Source organism: Lycorma delicatula, chromosome 10 (genome assembly GCF_047948215.1).
Source record: "Lycorma delicatula isolate Av1 chromosome 10, ASM4794821v1, whole genome shotgun sequence".
Lineage (NCBI taxonomy): Eukaryota > Metazoa > Arthropoda > Insecta > Hemiptera > Fulgoridae > Lycorma > Lycorma delicatula.
In genome coordinates this window covers 106,188,146-106,207,043 of record NC_134464.1, presented here as the reverse complement: position 1 = coordinate 106,207,043, position 18,898 = coordinate 106,188,146, and the positions used below count along the sequence as shown (strand labels likewise).

Genomic DNA, 18,898 nt, shown 5'->3' with positions numbered 1-18,898 from the left:
ACTCATCTAATACATGAATAAATACACAAATAAAGTTAAAGAAAAATTACTGTTAAATAGTTTTTTAAATAATAAAGAAAAACACTTATCTGATCATGAAATACCAAATTTCTTCTCTAACAAAAACTAAAAAAATAATACGTAAAAATCAAATTGCACTGGCATAATAATAAAAAGTAGACCTTTCTGATCACTATATTTGAACAATAAAAACATTCATAAATTACTTTTCCTTCATGATCAAAAGAAGGGAGATAGATACCTAGCTCATTCATAAGTAAAGTAACAAAAGTGTTATAATGGATTGCAACAATCCATTAGAAAAGATTATCAATATTGTTGAAAAGAACTGGTACACGAGTGGATTCATAGGTTAGAACGGAGATAATAAGCGCAGGGGTAAGTTGGCAAATGTGTAATAACTTTTGTTTCAGGCGGATGGCAATGCTGATGTAGGCAACTCTTGTCCAGTTATAAGTAGTTTCTGTTGTATTGTGACTGTAGCAGTCTTCTTTGCATAGTTTGCTTTTTAGAACAGTTTATTGAATTTTTACAAAGATAAGTCAATTTTTTTGTTTTTCCATTTACAATTTCTTTGTAATTATAAGTGAAATATTAATATATTTGTTAATGGACTGTTCAACTGTCCTATATTAAAGCTTAAAAAAGGTGTAGTACTGACAATATTTGTGCATAGTCAACATGAGCTGAACAGCTCATGGACTAGTTGGTGAACTCCGTACAGGGCATGGCATGTTTGCGATTGAAGAAAAGGGTGGCCTCTCCGAGAATCAATATGGCTTTCGGAGGGGTAGATCAGCCCTTGATGCAGTGGCTGCTGTCCATCGAATAGCTGAAGGGATCATCACGGGAGAAGAAAACTGGGTCAAAGGCAGTCTATGCGTGTTGGTGACTCTTGATGTGACAAACGCGTTCAACAGTGTCTCACACGCTGCAATAGGCAGGGCCTTGATAACACCATAGAGTTCCACCATATATAACAAAAATTATAATGTCGTATCTGACCGGGCGTAAATTGCGCTGTGAAGCGGAGAATGGGATAGTGGAGCGAATCATCAAAAGGGGAGTTCCGCAGGGGTCGGTACTTGGACCGACTTTATGGAATATTGCATATGACGGGGTATTCCGGCTCCCGCTCCCCCCAAAAGTTTCCTTACTGGGCTATGCTGACGATCTGGCCCTCGTGGCTGAAGCCAAGAACAGGAGAGAGGCAGTCGAGAAGATAATCAATGCTTACAACACAATAAGCAGATGGATGAACGAAGTTGGGCTGCAAATGGTGCCCGAAAAGACAGAAGCTGTTGTGATCACAAAGGCCAAACGAAGACCCACCATAGTGATACCACTAGAAGAACAAACAATAGTGTCACGACCGGCGGTTAAGTACCTAGGCGTCTGGATAGACGCCCGGCTTCGTTTCGGCACACATGTAAAGGAGGCATGTGAAAAAGCTGAAAGAACATGGAAGTTAGTTGCTGCCCTTCTCCCAAACTGCCATGGCCCGAAGCAACAAAGGAGGAAACTACTTGTAAGCGTAGTCTATTCAACGCTGAGGTATGGGGGAGAGTAATGAAGTACCAAAAGTACAAAGGCATGATGGAGTCCTTACACAGGAGGTGCTGCCTAAGAATCACCGCAGCATACAGGACCGTGTCGAAAGATGCGATAGAAGATAAAATGGCAGATAGACACACCGCCTGGTGAGAGATGTAAGGTGCTGGCGAGAGAGAGCTCATGGCTTGCTGGACTACAGCCTTACCCAGTTTATGGCAGGCCATGGGGGATACAGAGCATACCTTCATAAGTATGGCCTCGACGATGAACAGAACTGCCCGGTATGCGAGAGGAGGCGGAAACGCCATACCAAGTGTTCTTCCACTGTCCGAGATACGAAGGACCTAGGACAGAGCTACTTGACATACTAGGTAGGGAAGTGATGTTCCAGCCTGAGAAGCTGATGGACATAATGATAGAAAAGAAAGAAAACTGGAAGGCGATCTCTACGTATGTGAAAATCATGACGAGGGACCTCCAAGCATGGGAGGAGTCACGAAACAATGGGCGGCGTCGGAGAGTGCGGGGGCGGACAGGTTCGTGAGTGAGCGACTAGGGGATCCCTCGTACATGTGAGGGTTGCCTTGATGTGAAGAGGCCACGGACACTCCGCTCCCGTATCTGTTGGCATCCACAGATATTGTGTGACTGTCTTCTTTGTGTGTAGTATGTAGTTACATAGTTACTTGATGTATGGTGATGTTTCTTGTTTGCTGTTGTTTTGCTGTAACTGATGTGCTTCTGTTGATATTGCACTATGATGTATGAATGTGTGAGTGGGCGTGTAACGCCCTTCCAGAAGGAATGCTTCGTTAGCGGTTCCAGGAAGGGTGGTAGTCAGGGGTGGCGGTTTAGTCGGTAGTGGGCAGGTTTACATACACATATTAATAACATCGTGCGGCACCTGTTAGCGAGCCCGACACTGCTTAAGCATCCGTAAATGGGATTCCCCACCTCTTAAACAAAAAGAAGGGCATGGCATGTTGGTCCACACGCCTAAAAAACCCTACTATAAATGGTCAACACAATCATTGATGGAAAACAAATTGCTAGTGCTGATTGTTACGTATTTTATGAAAAGGCATTCTAGATTATCAATCAGGATGCCACATTCTACTAGTCTGGCTGGAACGTCTTCTTTTAATAAAATTAATGTGAGCTCTTTTTTTGATAATCTTAGAATGGTATACGAAAGGTTGAAACCTGGACCTGAAGATATGTAGATTACACAGACATATAAACGACAAACAAGCCTGATAGAATTGTTGCCATACAAAGAAAATTGACTTCCCAGGAGAGAGGACAGTAATTAACCTTGACAGTAGTGATTTTAGCTACTGGAAACACTGTTCTACCATTTTTTATTTTCCTTCGGGTTCACTTTAAGAATCAATTTGTCTCAACCAGTCCACTTGGAAGTTCAGGAGGTGCTACTCCATCGGGCTCAATGACAGTCAAAATATTTAATAATTATTTAAAGTATTTTGCTAAATAACAATGATGTTTCAAAGAGCATCCAGTAATTTTACTTCAATAACAATGATTCCTATTTGTCAGTAGAAGGTTTGGATTTCTATAAAGACAATAGAATCAAGTTTTGTCGTTTTAATGGACATTCCACTGAAATATGCTCTTAAAGCTGAACAAAATGCTGTGAAAATATGAGCTTTAAAAAAAATATTCCACCTTCAAAGAGGATGAAAGGCAAGAGTGGTAGGTAACTCAAAAAAACAAAAACCCAATGGTCTACAGAAAAAACAAAACAAAATTGATTCTGGAGACAAAATCGAGTCAGAAGATGAAGAAACTACTGTCTCTACTGCATGTCACCCTTTTCATCAAGCAAACCTGGGAAGTCATGGATTCAGTGCACCGACTGCCAGATATAGGCACACAAAAAATATGCAGGTGGCCCAGACATACTTTTTTGTTGCCAGAATTGTGATTCTCTTGATGACAAATGAGATAGATCATAATTCTATCTTTTAGAATTTTTATATTTAAAATTGAATGGCTTCATAACTTTTGATTTAATTTTTGTGCATTTTTCCTTGTATTATTTTCATTTCATTGATATAAAAAAAAATTAAGTAAAAATATTTTATTAAAAATTCTATGATTATGTTGATTTATTCTAAACGATTTGACAATTCTATAAATATTTATTATACTTAGTGAATGTATATTTATTCGAGTTAAAATTAATTTTGCTATTAAGAACAATGTGCCAACTTACCCCACGCAGAGCACTAACTAACCCTGTACATGGGGTAATTTGGCGCAGCAGCAATACTTCTAAAAATTGCTCATAACTGCTGTTATAGTTCACATAACGTTTATTAAAAAAAATTTTGGTAATACTACACATCTACTGTATAACAAGACTAGGTAAAGCACATGATAAAACATTCAGGTAATCAAGAAAAAATATCTATCAAAAAGTGTGCCAACTAGCTCCAGTCTCCCCTACTTGGATTCTCCACAAAGAGTTCAAGAAACATTCATCAATATAAATTACTTTTTTTTTTAAGCTGACCAATTTTTGGGTTGCAATAATTCTTTAACATTTAACAAAATATATAATAATGTACAACACTTAAAAAGAAAACATTTGCGTTCAGTTGACAGCTTATTCCATAAATCCAATAAAAGGATTAAAAATTTAATGTTTATTATCACAGTGATGTCAATTGTGGGGAAAATTCAATGTTAAATTAGTCACTTTAAAGTAAATTAAGTTAAACACAGTCAAATATAATCCTTATTCATCAATGGCCATAAGGAAATAATTCACGACAACATCCTCATGTTTTAAATCTAAGTGAAGTAAATGTCCGTGTAAAATATTACAAACTACAGTATCAGGATGTATCTGTTCACATACAAGAAACTGTGAAAATTTACGTAAATCAACCCGAACACTTGAAATATCTTCTCTGTCATCTAAAAAAAACACAATAAAATAAAATAACTTTACAGAATATTTTTTAAGAATAAAATATTTTAAATAAATATTTTTCACTCACCCGGACATTTCTCAACAGTGAGATCTTTAAAATGAGTAGCAACAGTCGCTCTATGTGTTGATATTTCAAATGTTAAATGTCCTGTTCCTTTGGCACTTATTAAAACATAATGATCCAACTTTTTTAATTTGTCTACTATATTCCGCAAAATTTTCAAATTTGGCATTTCTATACTTATCTGGAAAAAATAAATAAAAATTATTTTATAATAAATACTTCTATAATGTAATATTAACAAACTAACTGTGGACATAAATTTGATCCTAGGGAAATATTACCTTTGCTACATAAAATACTAACCCAATGTAAAGTACTATTATTAGGATAATTCTAAAAATTTCCTTGTTAGTAAATGAAAGGTGAAAATCCACAAGGGAAAACAATTCAAAGTATACTATGGTACACATACAAGGTCAAGGCTATTTAGAGCAAGCTAATAAAGCCACTCCTAAACATGGCATTACAATTCAAAAGCTTAACTATTATATCTTTCATGGCTCAAGCTCCAGAGTCAGGACTTATCATCCATCTGTTTTGTTGCTATTAAATCATATTTTTCATAAATGCGGCCGTAGACCTACAATACTCAATTTGTTTATAGTTATTTTCAAATACTAAGGACTCTGGCATACTTTTTTCTGTTATAGTTTCCATCATTAATAAACTTTACTGACCACTCTTGACTGAAAAAATCTGATGTGGACACCACATGACTTCCTTGTATGCCTATTAAATTGCATAAACACATATTTAAAAGTACATAATATTTTACATATATACATTTTTTTCTGCACTTCATTCAAACTTATTTCATTTGAAAATGAGATATAATCCTCCTGATGAGTGAACAATGACTGATCAGTGTAACTCATGTGTTGTGTTAACACAACTGCAGAAACTTGACAACGTGAACACAAATTAAGATCAGAAGAATTATATCAAACCAAAGAACGATTAAATGATTGGCAACAAAAAAACAAATAAACAAAATGATGATCAATTCCAACTCAGGGAGAATATTGTCCGACAATATCAGAGGAGTAATGAAATAAAAGATAGGAATTTTTGGCAATTTATCAAAGATTGGGCATGTATGGCTCAATGTATTTATTGTTCATATGAGGCTCTATTTTTCAGTCACTCTGTAGTTAACTTTAATGTAGATAAAATTAAACAGAAATTCCAGAATAATTAAATAAAATTTAACAAAAAATCAAACTAGAAAATCCAAAAATTATACGATTCTAAATTCTAATTTTCAATTAATATTAAATAATCAGCTGTTTCACCAAATCTTACATATACACATATGTAATAATGCCTATTAAATTACATATACACAAAACTACATAAAATTTTATTTTACTAATAACTTCTGATTTTTTAAATTTTTTTTTATTATTGAATTATTGGTTATTGTAAATTAAAAAAAGGAGATGAAGTCTGATTTGAACTGATATGCCTTCCCTTGTAAGATCCAAATATTTTATTAATTAAAATTTTATTTGGCTATAACTCAGGAAGCAATGAAAATAATAACACTTATGATATATTGTTGAAAAGCTCTCGACGGCATCTTATTACTACAGTTAAGAAAACACCCAAAATCCAAATCTTTGGGGATTTTGGGCTTTTTTGGACACTTTTGGTTTAGTCAATTGCAATTAAAAGAGAAGGTACACAAGTAGATGTTACACAGTCCTAAATCCAAAATTTCAGCATCCTGCGGCTAATCGTTTTTGACTTATGCGAGATATGTTCATATATATGTACAGATGTCACACCGAAACTAGTCAAAATGGATTCAGGGATGGTCGAAGTAGATATTTCTGTTGAAATCTGAAATTTTTTTGCGATCACAATACTTCCTTTACTTCGTACAAGGAAGTAAAAAATGGTCCAAGTGAAAAATCTAATTATCATCACTTCCTTGAGATCCAAGGTAATTATATAATTTAACTATAACTAATCTGAATTTTTATTTTTTATTTTAAAAAAAGTTGCTATATTAAGAGAGGTTTGAAACAGAAATGTCGCAACTATCACATCATGTGAAATAATTAACTGCTATGATGTTTTTCATATGTTTAAAACAAATACATACATTACTTTAAACTGTGTACTATAGAGTAGTAGATAAAGTAAGAACAGTTTATTTAATATATTTTTTTAAATGACTTATTTTGTTGCATATATTGTAACAAAATAATAATATACAGGACTCTGACTATAGTATTTGAAACTACACACTAAATACTACAGAAGAAAAACGCTGTCAATTAACTATTAAACTGAATTAAAATGAATCTGTGATATGACCAACAGCATCCAAAAACTTTTTTTTATTTATTTAATTCTCATATTATTTGTTAAGGTAACAATAGTCTATTCTAGCAATTATGAGTCAAGCATGAATCTGATCTGGTTTACTCTTCATATTATTTATTTTTTAAACAATGCCCACATCAGCTACATATTAGTTACTGCACTTTTTCACAGCGTATAACAAGTGTTTAACACAGTGCATAACAAGATTTAACTGTAAGTACACATAATTTTCAATGATTAAGTTGTTATAAAGTGGCCTTATTGTATTTTTTTCACATCTCTAAGAGTAATGCACAGAAAAACTGTATCTAAATAGTTATATGTGGTCAGTTTCATGTGATGGTATACCATTGTATACCATCAAACAAGTGAACTTGTTTTTACAAGATTATCTTTACCACAATAATAAATCAATGTAACTTTCAACCAAGTTTTTAAATTAACATCAGGGCTATTCAATCAATCAAACAACATTAAAAGCATTTAGAACATAGTTGAAGGAAATCCAAGAATATTTGTGAGGTAAGATACCTTATTTTAATGGTAGAATGAGGAAAATATATGCCTTTTAGAAAAATTTATTTCAACAATTTATTATGCCTACTATGTTGTAATTCTACAAGGGGGAGTTTCTAACAGTAAAAAAAATTTCTCTACAAATTCTCATGGATAGGTTCTTGGTGATAAAACGTGAATTCATTATTACAGCCCTGAGATGAAGCAACAGTCCAAACAGTGGGTTAGAACCAGTGGAAGTGCTCCAAAGAAAGCAAAAAGTGTTTGATCAGCAGGGAAATGTCATGGTCACTGTTTTCTGGAACGTTTGTGGTGTGATGCTCATACACTATCTGGAAAAAAAAAACAATCACTGGAAAATATTACGCAGCATTGTTGGGGCAAAATAAGGACACTAAGACCAAACATCCACATTTGGGGAAGAAAAAAGTGTTTTTTCACCATGACAATGCACCCACGCACACATCTTCTGTTGTGGCTGCTGAAATTCACGAACTGCGCTTCAAATTGCTTCCACATACACCATATTCACCAGATTTAGCACAGAGTAGTTATTTCCTGTTCCCGAATTAGAAGAAATGACCTAGTGGGCAAAGATTTGCCTCAAATGACAAAGTCACAGCTGGCTGAGACAGATGCCTATTTTGCAGAGCTTGAGAAATTATATTAAAAATATTATGAAAAATAACTGGAAAGACGATGGACTAAGTGTATTACATTAAAAGGTGACTATGTTGAAAGATTTTTAAAAAATCTGGTGAGAAATTTTGTGTTTTCCTTCTTAGGCTGTGAAATTTCCGAACCACCCTCATTTATCAGTAATGATTCGAGTGGTGTATTACACAACAGAGCATTCAAAACTTGGTAGCCAAAACAAGACTTGTTAGTCAATATACTAATCCACAGAAAACACATAGCAGCAAACATATTAATAACAATTTTAAAAAAATTATAATAAGGAAATGTTAATACAATAAAACTCAATATAAAGTTCAAAAGATTTTTGTAATCTAAAAGGAGTATTTGAAAAATTAAATTACTACTTTTAATGCAAACAACTAAATTCAATTATCAGTACGGCAAATTTTTTTCAAATTACATTCAGTTAAAGTAGTAAAAGCTTAACTGATATTTTAACAATTCCCTATTAAAAAAATAAACATTTTATCAGATACTTACATCATAATTATGTTTTGGTGGTTCCTTAAATTCTTCAAAATGTCTCCATGAAGCTACTACAACTGGTACATCATGTACACAAAGCCTATTATGACCTAATGATGTTGTCTGGTTTCAAGTAAAAGAAAAAAGTAAAAAAATAAATTAAATGAAAAAATAAAACAGATTATGAGTAAAGTACAAAATATCTGGAGAGAAAATAAGTAATAATCAATCACAATAATATAATTGGTTAATGGTGATTACGGTGGAGTTTATTAAAGATGATTTCTATATCTAAATTATAATTTCCCATTAATCAAGTATTACCTGTTTTTACTACCTGCTTTTTATTTATTATGTGAATTATGAAAACATTAATTAATGTTTTTAATGTTTAATTACATTTGAAGATAGAAAACACTAAACATCACTTACAAACTAATAAAAATTAAAATTTTAAACTACATGCACATTTTGACTTTTACAAAATCATCCATAAATACAAGAAATTACCAAGAGTATACATAAAACTTAAGTAAAAGACAAATTGCCAACACAACAAATTATTCAGAGTAATAATTAATTAATAAACAACCAATACATAACATTAAAAATATATATTTTACAGTTTTTGTAAAATAAATATAAATCAGCATCAATATGAATATCATAGGTACAATTAAAATTTATTCATAATTTAAAAAAATAGTAACATAGTTGTAGAACATTCCAGTCAGGCAGCTTTTTTCTGAAGCACAGCTTACACACTCAACTTAATTAAAAATATTTATCAGTTTATTTAAATATAATATTTTTTGTTTACTTAATTCAATGACTCTAAAGTTCGCACGCATATCGTATTTCATTTGCGCGAGTTGTGGCGATATTAGTAGCCACTTTAAATACTTTTTTACACTTTAGACTACACTTTTTTTACACTTTATTAATTTATTTAATTCTACCGCTCACCTGTGCTGTCACAACATTGCAGATGACTACAACAGCTGATGTCAGTGCTACACTAGTGCTCCTTGTGTTGAGAGGGGGTACCATTGACCCACTTAGCCGCTAGTTTATTTAGAGCATTTTTTGGGGGTGCGATTTTGAAAAATTTTTTTTGCAAATATTATTTTTTAATTGTTAACAAATATCCCTAAGAAAAATAAGGCCTTAATTAGATGAAATGTTAAGATACTGGGGATGACCTTGCTTTACAGCCTCATTCCCTATCTTTTAAGTTGAAAATTTAATGCCATCAATGCCCCATATATATAAGTAATCTGACCAAGTTTGGTCAAAATCGGTCAAATAGTTCTGGAAATATAAGGTGATTTAGAGGGCAACACCAACATACACATGTGCATATGAACATCCAGAAAATTTCCATCCAGTTTTTGGGTTCCTTAGATGTCAAACATCAAGATCTAGTGAAAACCACATTTGCCCAAATTGGACGGATTACAATACTTTCTTTGCAAAAGCTAAGCTCGGCGACAGTGCAAGACAGGAAAGTAAAATGATAATTATTAATAGGTAAGAGGTGTTTCCCACCTTCTGTTGGTGCTTCTCATCAGTGCCAGTCTACTGCAAGTTAAGCCTCAATATTCAATTCACCAATTTCTTCTTATCCACAAAACTTTCCTGCCTAGCTACTCACAGTACTTCAACCAACAGTTTCATCGTCTTAGATTTTAGACAATGATAAATGTGACTACCTACCGTTCACTTTATCCACTGTTAAAGATTCAATTATTACAAGTTGTTTTAAGATGCATTGACATAACAGGCATAAACAGGGTTGGTCTAGTGGTGAATGCGTCTTCCCAAATCAGCTGATTTGAAAGTCAAGAGTTCCAGCGTTGAAGTCCTAGTAAAGTCAGTTATTTTTACTTGGATTTGAATACTAGATTGTGGTTACCGGTGTTTTTTGGTGGTTGGGTTTCAATTAACCACACATCTCAAGAATGGTCGAACTGAGACTGTACAAGACTACACTTCACTTACACTCATGCATATCATCCTCACTGTATCCAAAATTTCCTTCCCCCATTATATTCCAGAATGCAATCACCATAATAATATAAGTATTTTAATTTTTTTATTACTGTTTTATTTGCCAATTTTTGTTTTATATTTCTTTTATTTAATATATTTCCTTCCTTTTTGTTAATTTCTAATAACCTATTGTTAATGACTACTTTAACAGTTAAAATATACTAATAGTTTAAGGAATTTATGTCTGTAAACGATTTTGGAACACTTTATATTAACAAAGTTATTCCAACAACTGCTATAGCACAGCTCTCTCTTTGATTTTAACATTAACTTTTGTCAATAATATGAGAAACTGCAAGTTGAATAATATGGTAAAACAACTTTCATATTCTAAATCTTCTCTATAGAAAATATGCATATTTCTTTGATTTAAATAATTTTTTCATTAACTGCATTTAGATATCATATATCAAACTTTTTTCATTCATTCAGGTACTCTTAGAATAGCAAAAATCACCTATAAGAAGGAGAATTGAAATTTGAAAACCTGTCTTTAACACTGTGTTCTCTCTGCACCTTAAAAAATTTGTAAAAGCATAGTTTTTTTGCAATAACCTCACAATTTTTACTTCCTGATTAACACTTACGCATTTTATTAACACTTAAATTCATGTATAAAATAAATAACTTTTGTTTTCACTTTGAAATAAAAGTGCTTAAATTCAGTTGTTTCTATATTTTCATACCATTGCATTTGAACTGTTTGTTTTTTGCATATACTTTAACAACTTTAACTTCCCTACAAACGATCAATAAAACAAAGATTACTCCTTTAATTATTCAAAATACACAACTTTTACCCCACTTGGGTATTAAAGAGTTTAAATTATTAGCTTCACTCCCAAAGATTAAGCTGAATAAGGAAATTAAGTACTATGGAAAACATCAATCAATCACTGTACTAAAAATGTCTTTAACACAGCAATAATGTATAATAAAAGAGTAGACAATGTTTTACAATGGGACAAGAAATTACTTCAAAATGAATGTAAATAAAACTAATCACCAAATCATAATTTCTACCTCTGAGAGATGATATTCTTCCTTCAATTTTGGAGTCTTAATTGTTTGAGACTTCTAAAACGTTATCCCTTAAAATAGGTTAAAAAATTATTCCTAAACATAACACATCTAATAAGAAAACTATACAAATTTCTTCTTAGAAACAAGCTGGTCACTTTAATTTCACAATAAAAAAATTCTATTGACATACAAAGATAAAAAGAGCTGCCAGAACAAAAAATGTCATTAGATAATTTATTGCTTCACAAAAAAAGAAATTGTATGCAAGTATGTATGTATGTGTGTGTCAAGCTTAATTAATTAATAAAAAATTAAAGATAAAACATTTCCCAACTTCAAATATTAAAGATTTAGAAATTTTAAACAATTTAACAAAATTTAAAAATAGTCTAAAAATACCAAAGAAAAAATTCACAATACAAACCAATTCTATTTCAAAGGTAAGGCACGGTGTGATTTTATCAGTAAGTTTAATTTTAACAGCTTTTAATGAATCAACACTTTTAAATGTATTAACTGATACAGCCAACATTTCTATAAAAGAAAAAAGAGTAATAAAACATAAATAAACCAATAATAAAAGAACATTCATGTACAAAACCTTAACATAAGTTTAATATTCTTAAACCTAAATTGTCAGCATTTTTAAATATTCTCATAATAAACCATCAAAATGTTAAACGTTTTGTAAATAAATGAATCCAAAACAAACTGACAAATACACATGCTCCATTCTTTCCTGGCTGTTTAACAGGCATAGAAGTTTAATTATCCAATTACACTAAAAAAAAGTATTTTGACATCCATAATGTGGACAATTATTTCCTCATGAGAATGTACCTGTGTTTTGCATAAAATATTTTTCATCTATCCTCAGACACAAAAACCTAAAGGTGTTAAATCAGATGATCTTGGTGGCCAAGAACCTCCACGACCAAGCCACTTCTCAGAGAAATGATGATTGAAGTAAATGGAACAAAAAGAGATGGGGAGGTGTGCCATCATGCTGGTTAGAGCTAGAGCAATATCTTCAAGCAAAAGCAGCAATTCTTCTTAAAGAAAGTGCAAATAGACCTCAGTATTTAAGCAACCAAGTAAATGAACGATCCAAACAGCCAATTGTGAAGAAGGCTGCACCTACATAGAGCTAAATCAGTGTTGAAAATTGCCTTCTACCATTTCATGAGAATTTACTTTTTCCCATGTATGCTCATTGCATAAGTTTTTGACGCCATCAAAAGTGAAATTTCCATTTCAGTAAACAATACATAGAGTTGTCGATTTGTATTTCACCCGCTCCAGAACTTCAAGCAAAGCAGGCCATGTCCTTGATGTAGATGTTGAACTGGCTGTTCATGATAAGGATAAACTTGTTTTGTTTATATGTCCTCCAAACCAATGAATGCGAAACTCTGATCTGCGTAGGACGTCGTGTACTAATGCCTGGACTGTGTTGTACTATATCGAAAAATAATTTCATCAATAAACAGCAACGTGTTGGACAGATCATTCGTAGCTGGTGTGAATACTAGGTAATGGAACCTGTTTCATGAAGATTGCAAAAAGTCACTCATATTGTTTTGGATCCGAAATCCTGCAATTCGGTATTTCATATTTTACTGCAGGAACTGTGGCATTACCATTACACACACCCAAATTTAATGCTACATCTGTGTATTCCTCTGTTGTAAATAAGTACAGCATTACTTCAATGGTAAACCCATCATGTTTAAACTAAAATTCACGGAAAACATTTGCTAATGACAGCACAGTTCACAGTACCTATATACTTGCACCTTACAGAATGATTTATACACTAGCACAATATTGCACATTTTGATCAGCTGTTGTTATTTTATTGCTAACTTTGAAATAACTTTTTCAAATAATAGTATGACCACAATTAATCGAGGTAGTTGAAATACATCAAAATCTTTCAATAGCCATACCTCGCAAAAAAACAAAGCATTTTAGGATCTATGTTTATGTCCATAAATGCTTTTATCATAAGCATTTATGACATAAATAATGGAAAAAGTTATATGAACGTTTTCTGTTATTTTCATGAGTAGAGCAGGTTAAAAAAAGTTCTGAGAGAACTTCGTGATACAACCGATATACAACACATATACACACAGAAAATGGCTTGAACAAACAAATATTTAAACTCAGATTAAAAAGCATATACGTGTTATTACATTATAATACATAATTTTCTTATGTTAAATATACACTTTTATAGCTACTAAATGTCAGCAACTCATGCATGACTCTCTTGAAACAATTTTATTTGGTTGCTGTTAGTTAATTTGAATAAATAATTAATTTGTTTATAATAAAAAAATGTCTAAATATACGCAAAGGAATTACTAGTAAGCAATATTAGTAACATGTAATTAAATAATTATCATGAGTATACAAGTAAAAGATACACAGATGGGTGGAAGTTCACTGCACATCTTCATCACAACACTCCAATATAAAAAATATAATAATCTAACAATTCATATATAAAATTAAATAAATCATTAACATAATTATTATTCAAAATAAGTAAGATGAAATTGATAGCAACATATAGAATAAGCTTTTAAAGTAAACACAATTTCCAAGAAACTTTATTTTCAGTTATGAATCAATCACATCATATCACTGCTCATAGATTTAGTAACTATATGGGTGTTCGAGTATTACCTGAACAACTGATGAATAAATTATTTATTTATTAAGATACAAAAGTGGGTTGTACGACTTCAGAAACATTAAAACTGCAAACAAAAGACTGACGAATGATCTCAATTTTTTCATCTGATGTTCTAGACCTGCCTGCACCCTTCTTATGTTCAACATTACTGGTTTCTTTAAATTTATCATATACCATGAATGAATACTTATTCTAGAGGGTGGTTCTAAGTTATACAGAGTTCTAGAATTGCATCAAACTTGTGTGTCTAATTTTATTTCAAGAAACCACTCCATGCATTGCGCTTTCATTTGTCGATTCATAGCGACTGACATACACAGTCTGTCCAATGGAAAAGGTGACTGATGCAAAATAAAATATAAGACATGATTTATTTTTAATTTTCATTATTTTTTATTCAAAATAGACTCCTTGTGAGTCAATACAATTCTATAAATGATTATAAAGTAGTTCTAAGCACGTCCAATACTCATTCGTAAGAATCACCTTTAAAACCGCGGTTGAAGCCTTCTAGATATCTGAAAATGTGGCGAAACGCTTCCTTTTATCACCAATTTTAGTTTCAGGAATAGCCAGCCATTTGGCATGGAGCAAAATCAGGTGAATATAAGGGAAAATCAAGCATCAAAAACTTTTTCTAGCCAAAAAATTGTGTATAATCTGTACAATCTTGCACTTGTGCATTGAAGCATTGTCGTGTAAGAAAGACCATGTCCCTTGCTCCCGGTATTTGAATCGAACTTGAAAAATCCTGGCCTACAAACGATTCATAATGCCAAAGTCATAATCGTCATTCACCGTTTCACCTTCTGGTATAAATCCTTGATGGATAATTCCTTTGGCATCAAAGAAAATGGTGAGCAAAGTCTTGCTTCAGTTCTTCTGTATTTGCACTTTCTTCAGTTTGGGTTCTTCTGGACTCTTCTATTCCAAGCTCGACGTTTTGTGAATGGCTCATATTGAAAGAGTGTTTGATGGTGATCTGGGAACTCTACATCAAGTAACTCCGGTGTTCTAGACTGGTTGTCAAATTTGGACATTTCCATCTGGTTGTGGATACTTTTGTGTACTTGTAAAACCATACAATATATATATATATATATATATATATATATATATATATATATATATATTGAAAGCACAATGTTTCATCACCAGTTATGATTCTTGATATGAAGTCTGGATCCATATTGGCCGTTCTTTTCATATCTTTGCAGTGCAAAGATAACTCTGTAATCTTTTAGATCGACAGTCAGTGTGCGTGGTACAAAGCGAGTACAGTTCTTTCGTTTTACTAATTTTTTTTAAAAATAAGATGGATAGTTAATTGATTTCGGAGTACTAGTGAACACAACGATCATTTCGAAGAATTTCAGCCACTTTTGGAATGTTTTCTTCAGTTTCAACTGTTATTAACGAACCTGGCCGTGGATCATCTTCAATAATCTTTTTGCCATCACAAAATCTTGCAAACCACTTGAAAATGTTCTTATGGCTCATTGACTGACTACCATAAACAGTCTGAATCATTTCAAAAGTTTCTGTAGCACTTTTACCTAACTTATAGCAAAATCTAATATCAGCCCATTGTTCCATTGTTGTTTTTCTGACCAACACTCAAAAGTAATGTCACATGTTGCCATTACAACTAAACAAAAATGCTAGTACCTTGATATTTTTGTGGTAAAAAGCTCAAATACATCATCATATAACGAACATATTCATTTAGAGATGGCGCTCAAGTTGACGAAGACTTGAGCGTTTGTCCTTTTCCATTGGACAAACTGTGTATGCAGTTATATATGCAATCACAATGCTATGTAGTATTTGCTGAGAAAAACTTTATGATTACTTGTTAAAAAAACTGTTCAACCATTCATTAATAGAACTTACTTTTTTCTAATAAGACATCAAAGTTGTTCAGGTAATTCTCGGACACCCGGTACAATTATGGACGTCGCTCTTATGTTTTTCATTTTAAGATATGGTACTAAAAATAGTGTCTATATTTTAAAAAATGACTAGTTAGCAATTGGAAATATGAAAGAAACATTAATTTTTCCTCAAAAGTTATATTCAGAAGCATCACTAACCTGGAGTTGAGGGTCACTATCAAGAGATTTTGGTCCACCATTGTATAGCTCACCGATAGCTTTAATAAAGAATTACTACATGATTAATATTCTGTATGTTTTCTGCGAAAGATGAATTCAGCAATATAATCACTAAAATGGTGGTTTTCTGTTGCTGTATCTTAGCACGGTTCCATATACCTCTTACCATACCCTTTCAATGGTATGAGTTTGTGCCCCTGTATCAGAGTCAACATAGTTCATGAAATGTTAAATGAATTTATCCTTAATGTTGTAAGTAACTGTAGGATTTCCGACAGTCACCAATTATTGTTGTGCCAAGTAAAATGTACTTCTTAATAACAGTCAGTAATGTTTTACTACCTCAAGTGGGCAAAGGAACAAAAAAAACGCTTTTTGTTGTTATTCAATGCCACCAAAGATCTAATTACTGTCAATTAATCTTCCACAGCTCATCAATTTTGGCTCAATTTTACAAGTTTACTGATAGCGACAATTTTGAAACTTGTCCCATGCACAAATCATAAAAGTAAGAGCTGTAGTATATATAGATTTGTGGGGAAATGTTTATTTCATTACAAAAAAAAAGTTTTGTGGAGGACTAATTGAAATCTAAAAACCTGCAAATTTGTTGTTTTTTTAGAATACAGTTTTCAAATCAAGTGTTTTTATTTTCATTTTGATAGTATTTGGACACATATTCCAACAGTTGATAGTTGGAATATGTTTTCTGCAATGAAAAAATCATCCAATTCATTAAGAAACACTTGACTTCCACAGTCCGAACATATTTTAGAACAGTAAAACAATATGGTCATACAAAAACTTCTTAAAGTATAATCACTTCCGATATTACTAAAAATTCATTTAAAGTTAATTTACAATCATTACACACAAAAACAATACTACACAACACCATTTACACACTGTAACTGATTCCTTGTACTTAACTTCATACGATATCAGGAAACATAAACTAACACTCACTGATCTTGCCTAAGTAACCTTAACTATTAAACTGGCCAATTGTTAAATCACTGTTGATATTTCCAACCTTTAATATCTATTTCATATCCATAATCCTCTGATTAACATACCTTACCAAGAAAAAGTATTAGAGCCAAGTCCATAATTGTATTCCACATACAGAACTGATGTGATGATTCAACAAAAGAACTTAGATAGCTTTGTTTTCATTCAATGATGAAAACATCAATGTACAATTTATCTTGAACTTTCCACTACAACCACTTAAAAAGTTACAATTCTTACCTAATGAAAATTCCAAATAAATTTCATTATTATCTGTATTGCCATCAATTACATATTCTTCAAAAAAGTGTTTTTGTTCAAGTATACACCATGCCAACATTCGTCTAGGTACAGAACTTTCTTCAAATATTATAAAATATAATTTCTCTGGTGTTAATCTTAGAAGACCTTCTTTAGATAACTTGCATAACGTTAGAACTATACCTAAAAAAAGTAAGGAATGTGTGAGAAGCCTAAGTTAAAAAACTAAATAAAGAAATATGAAAAATTAATTATAAAACTAAATGAAATCAGTTTTACAAGGAAAACATTCTGTCGTTATAAGATGTTAGACATTTGCATGCTCACTATGATAAATTATTTATACAAGTGTTCAATTTCATAAAAGCCACACTCGCTGAACATTTACCTTATTGAACATTATTGCCTTATTTACAAATAAGGCAATATATTATCATTTCCTGTAAATTAAAACTATGTGTTTACTAAAAAATAAACTTGATTACAAATTGACATAACCAAAAAAAAAATTTTTTAAATGACTTACTGGAGAATTGCCGCATACACATGGCTTCTACCATTTTACCGCGGAATTTCATGTCGAATTAGTAAATTTACCTCCGTAATGCAAAAAATTATCAACAACCAACGAATATCATCGAATATATAGACTGTTATTTATTTACATCCTAACTTACAAACCACATGAAACTTAATTTTTTTACCGCCGGTTAACATCGATATCTGCTTTTATCACATTAGTACAAAGATGCCGCCAACCTGAGTACGGTTGTTTCACTATTGTCACAATTCACTAAATTTTAACGAATCTTCAATTCAACTAACCTGTACATCATATCGCACGACAATTATTTTACACAGAAGTTGAGATGAAATCGTAAATTCCTGTAGATTATGAATTCAATGAGGAACTAATAAAACCTAACAAAATCCAGTAAAATTATAAACAGTACACTATCGAATTTGTGTCGAAAATTTCGATTAAAATCGAAGCTATCGGTTTGGACGTAAAATTTCACTTTTCAAAACTACTTCACTATTTCCCTTTATAAAATGGCGAAAGAGACTTTTTCTAAGACATTTAAACTATCTAAGAAAGTATTTTTATTTTTAATCAATATGTC

The 18,898-nt window shown here is 31.9% G+C and overlaps 1 protein-coding gene across 1 annotated transcript; it reads right to left on the bottom strand.

Moving 5' to 3' along the window:
* Hus1-like (Hus1-like checkpoint clamp component) lies at positions 1-18,677 on the bottom strand. Its single transcript, XM_075377548.1, has 6 exons — positions 18,301-18,677; positions 17,754-17,957; positions 12,109-12,218; positions 8,625-8,732; positions 4,602-4,779; positions 1-4,518 (listed from the first exon to the last, which is right to left on the bottom strand). The coding sequence occupies exons 1-6, from the start codon at positions 18,350-18,352 to the stop codon at positions 4,337-4,339; spliced, it is 834 nt and encodes a 277-aa protein (XP_075233663.1). The 5' UTR covers positions 18,353-18,677; the 3' UTR covers positions 1-4,336.
* Between the last annotated feature and the right edge of the window lie 221 nt (positions 18,678-18,898).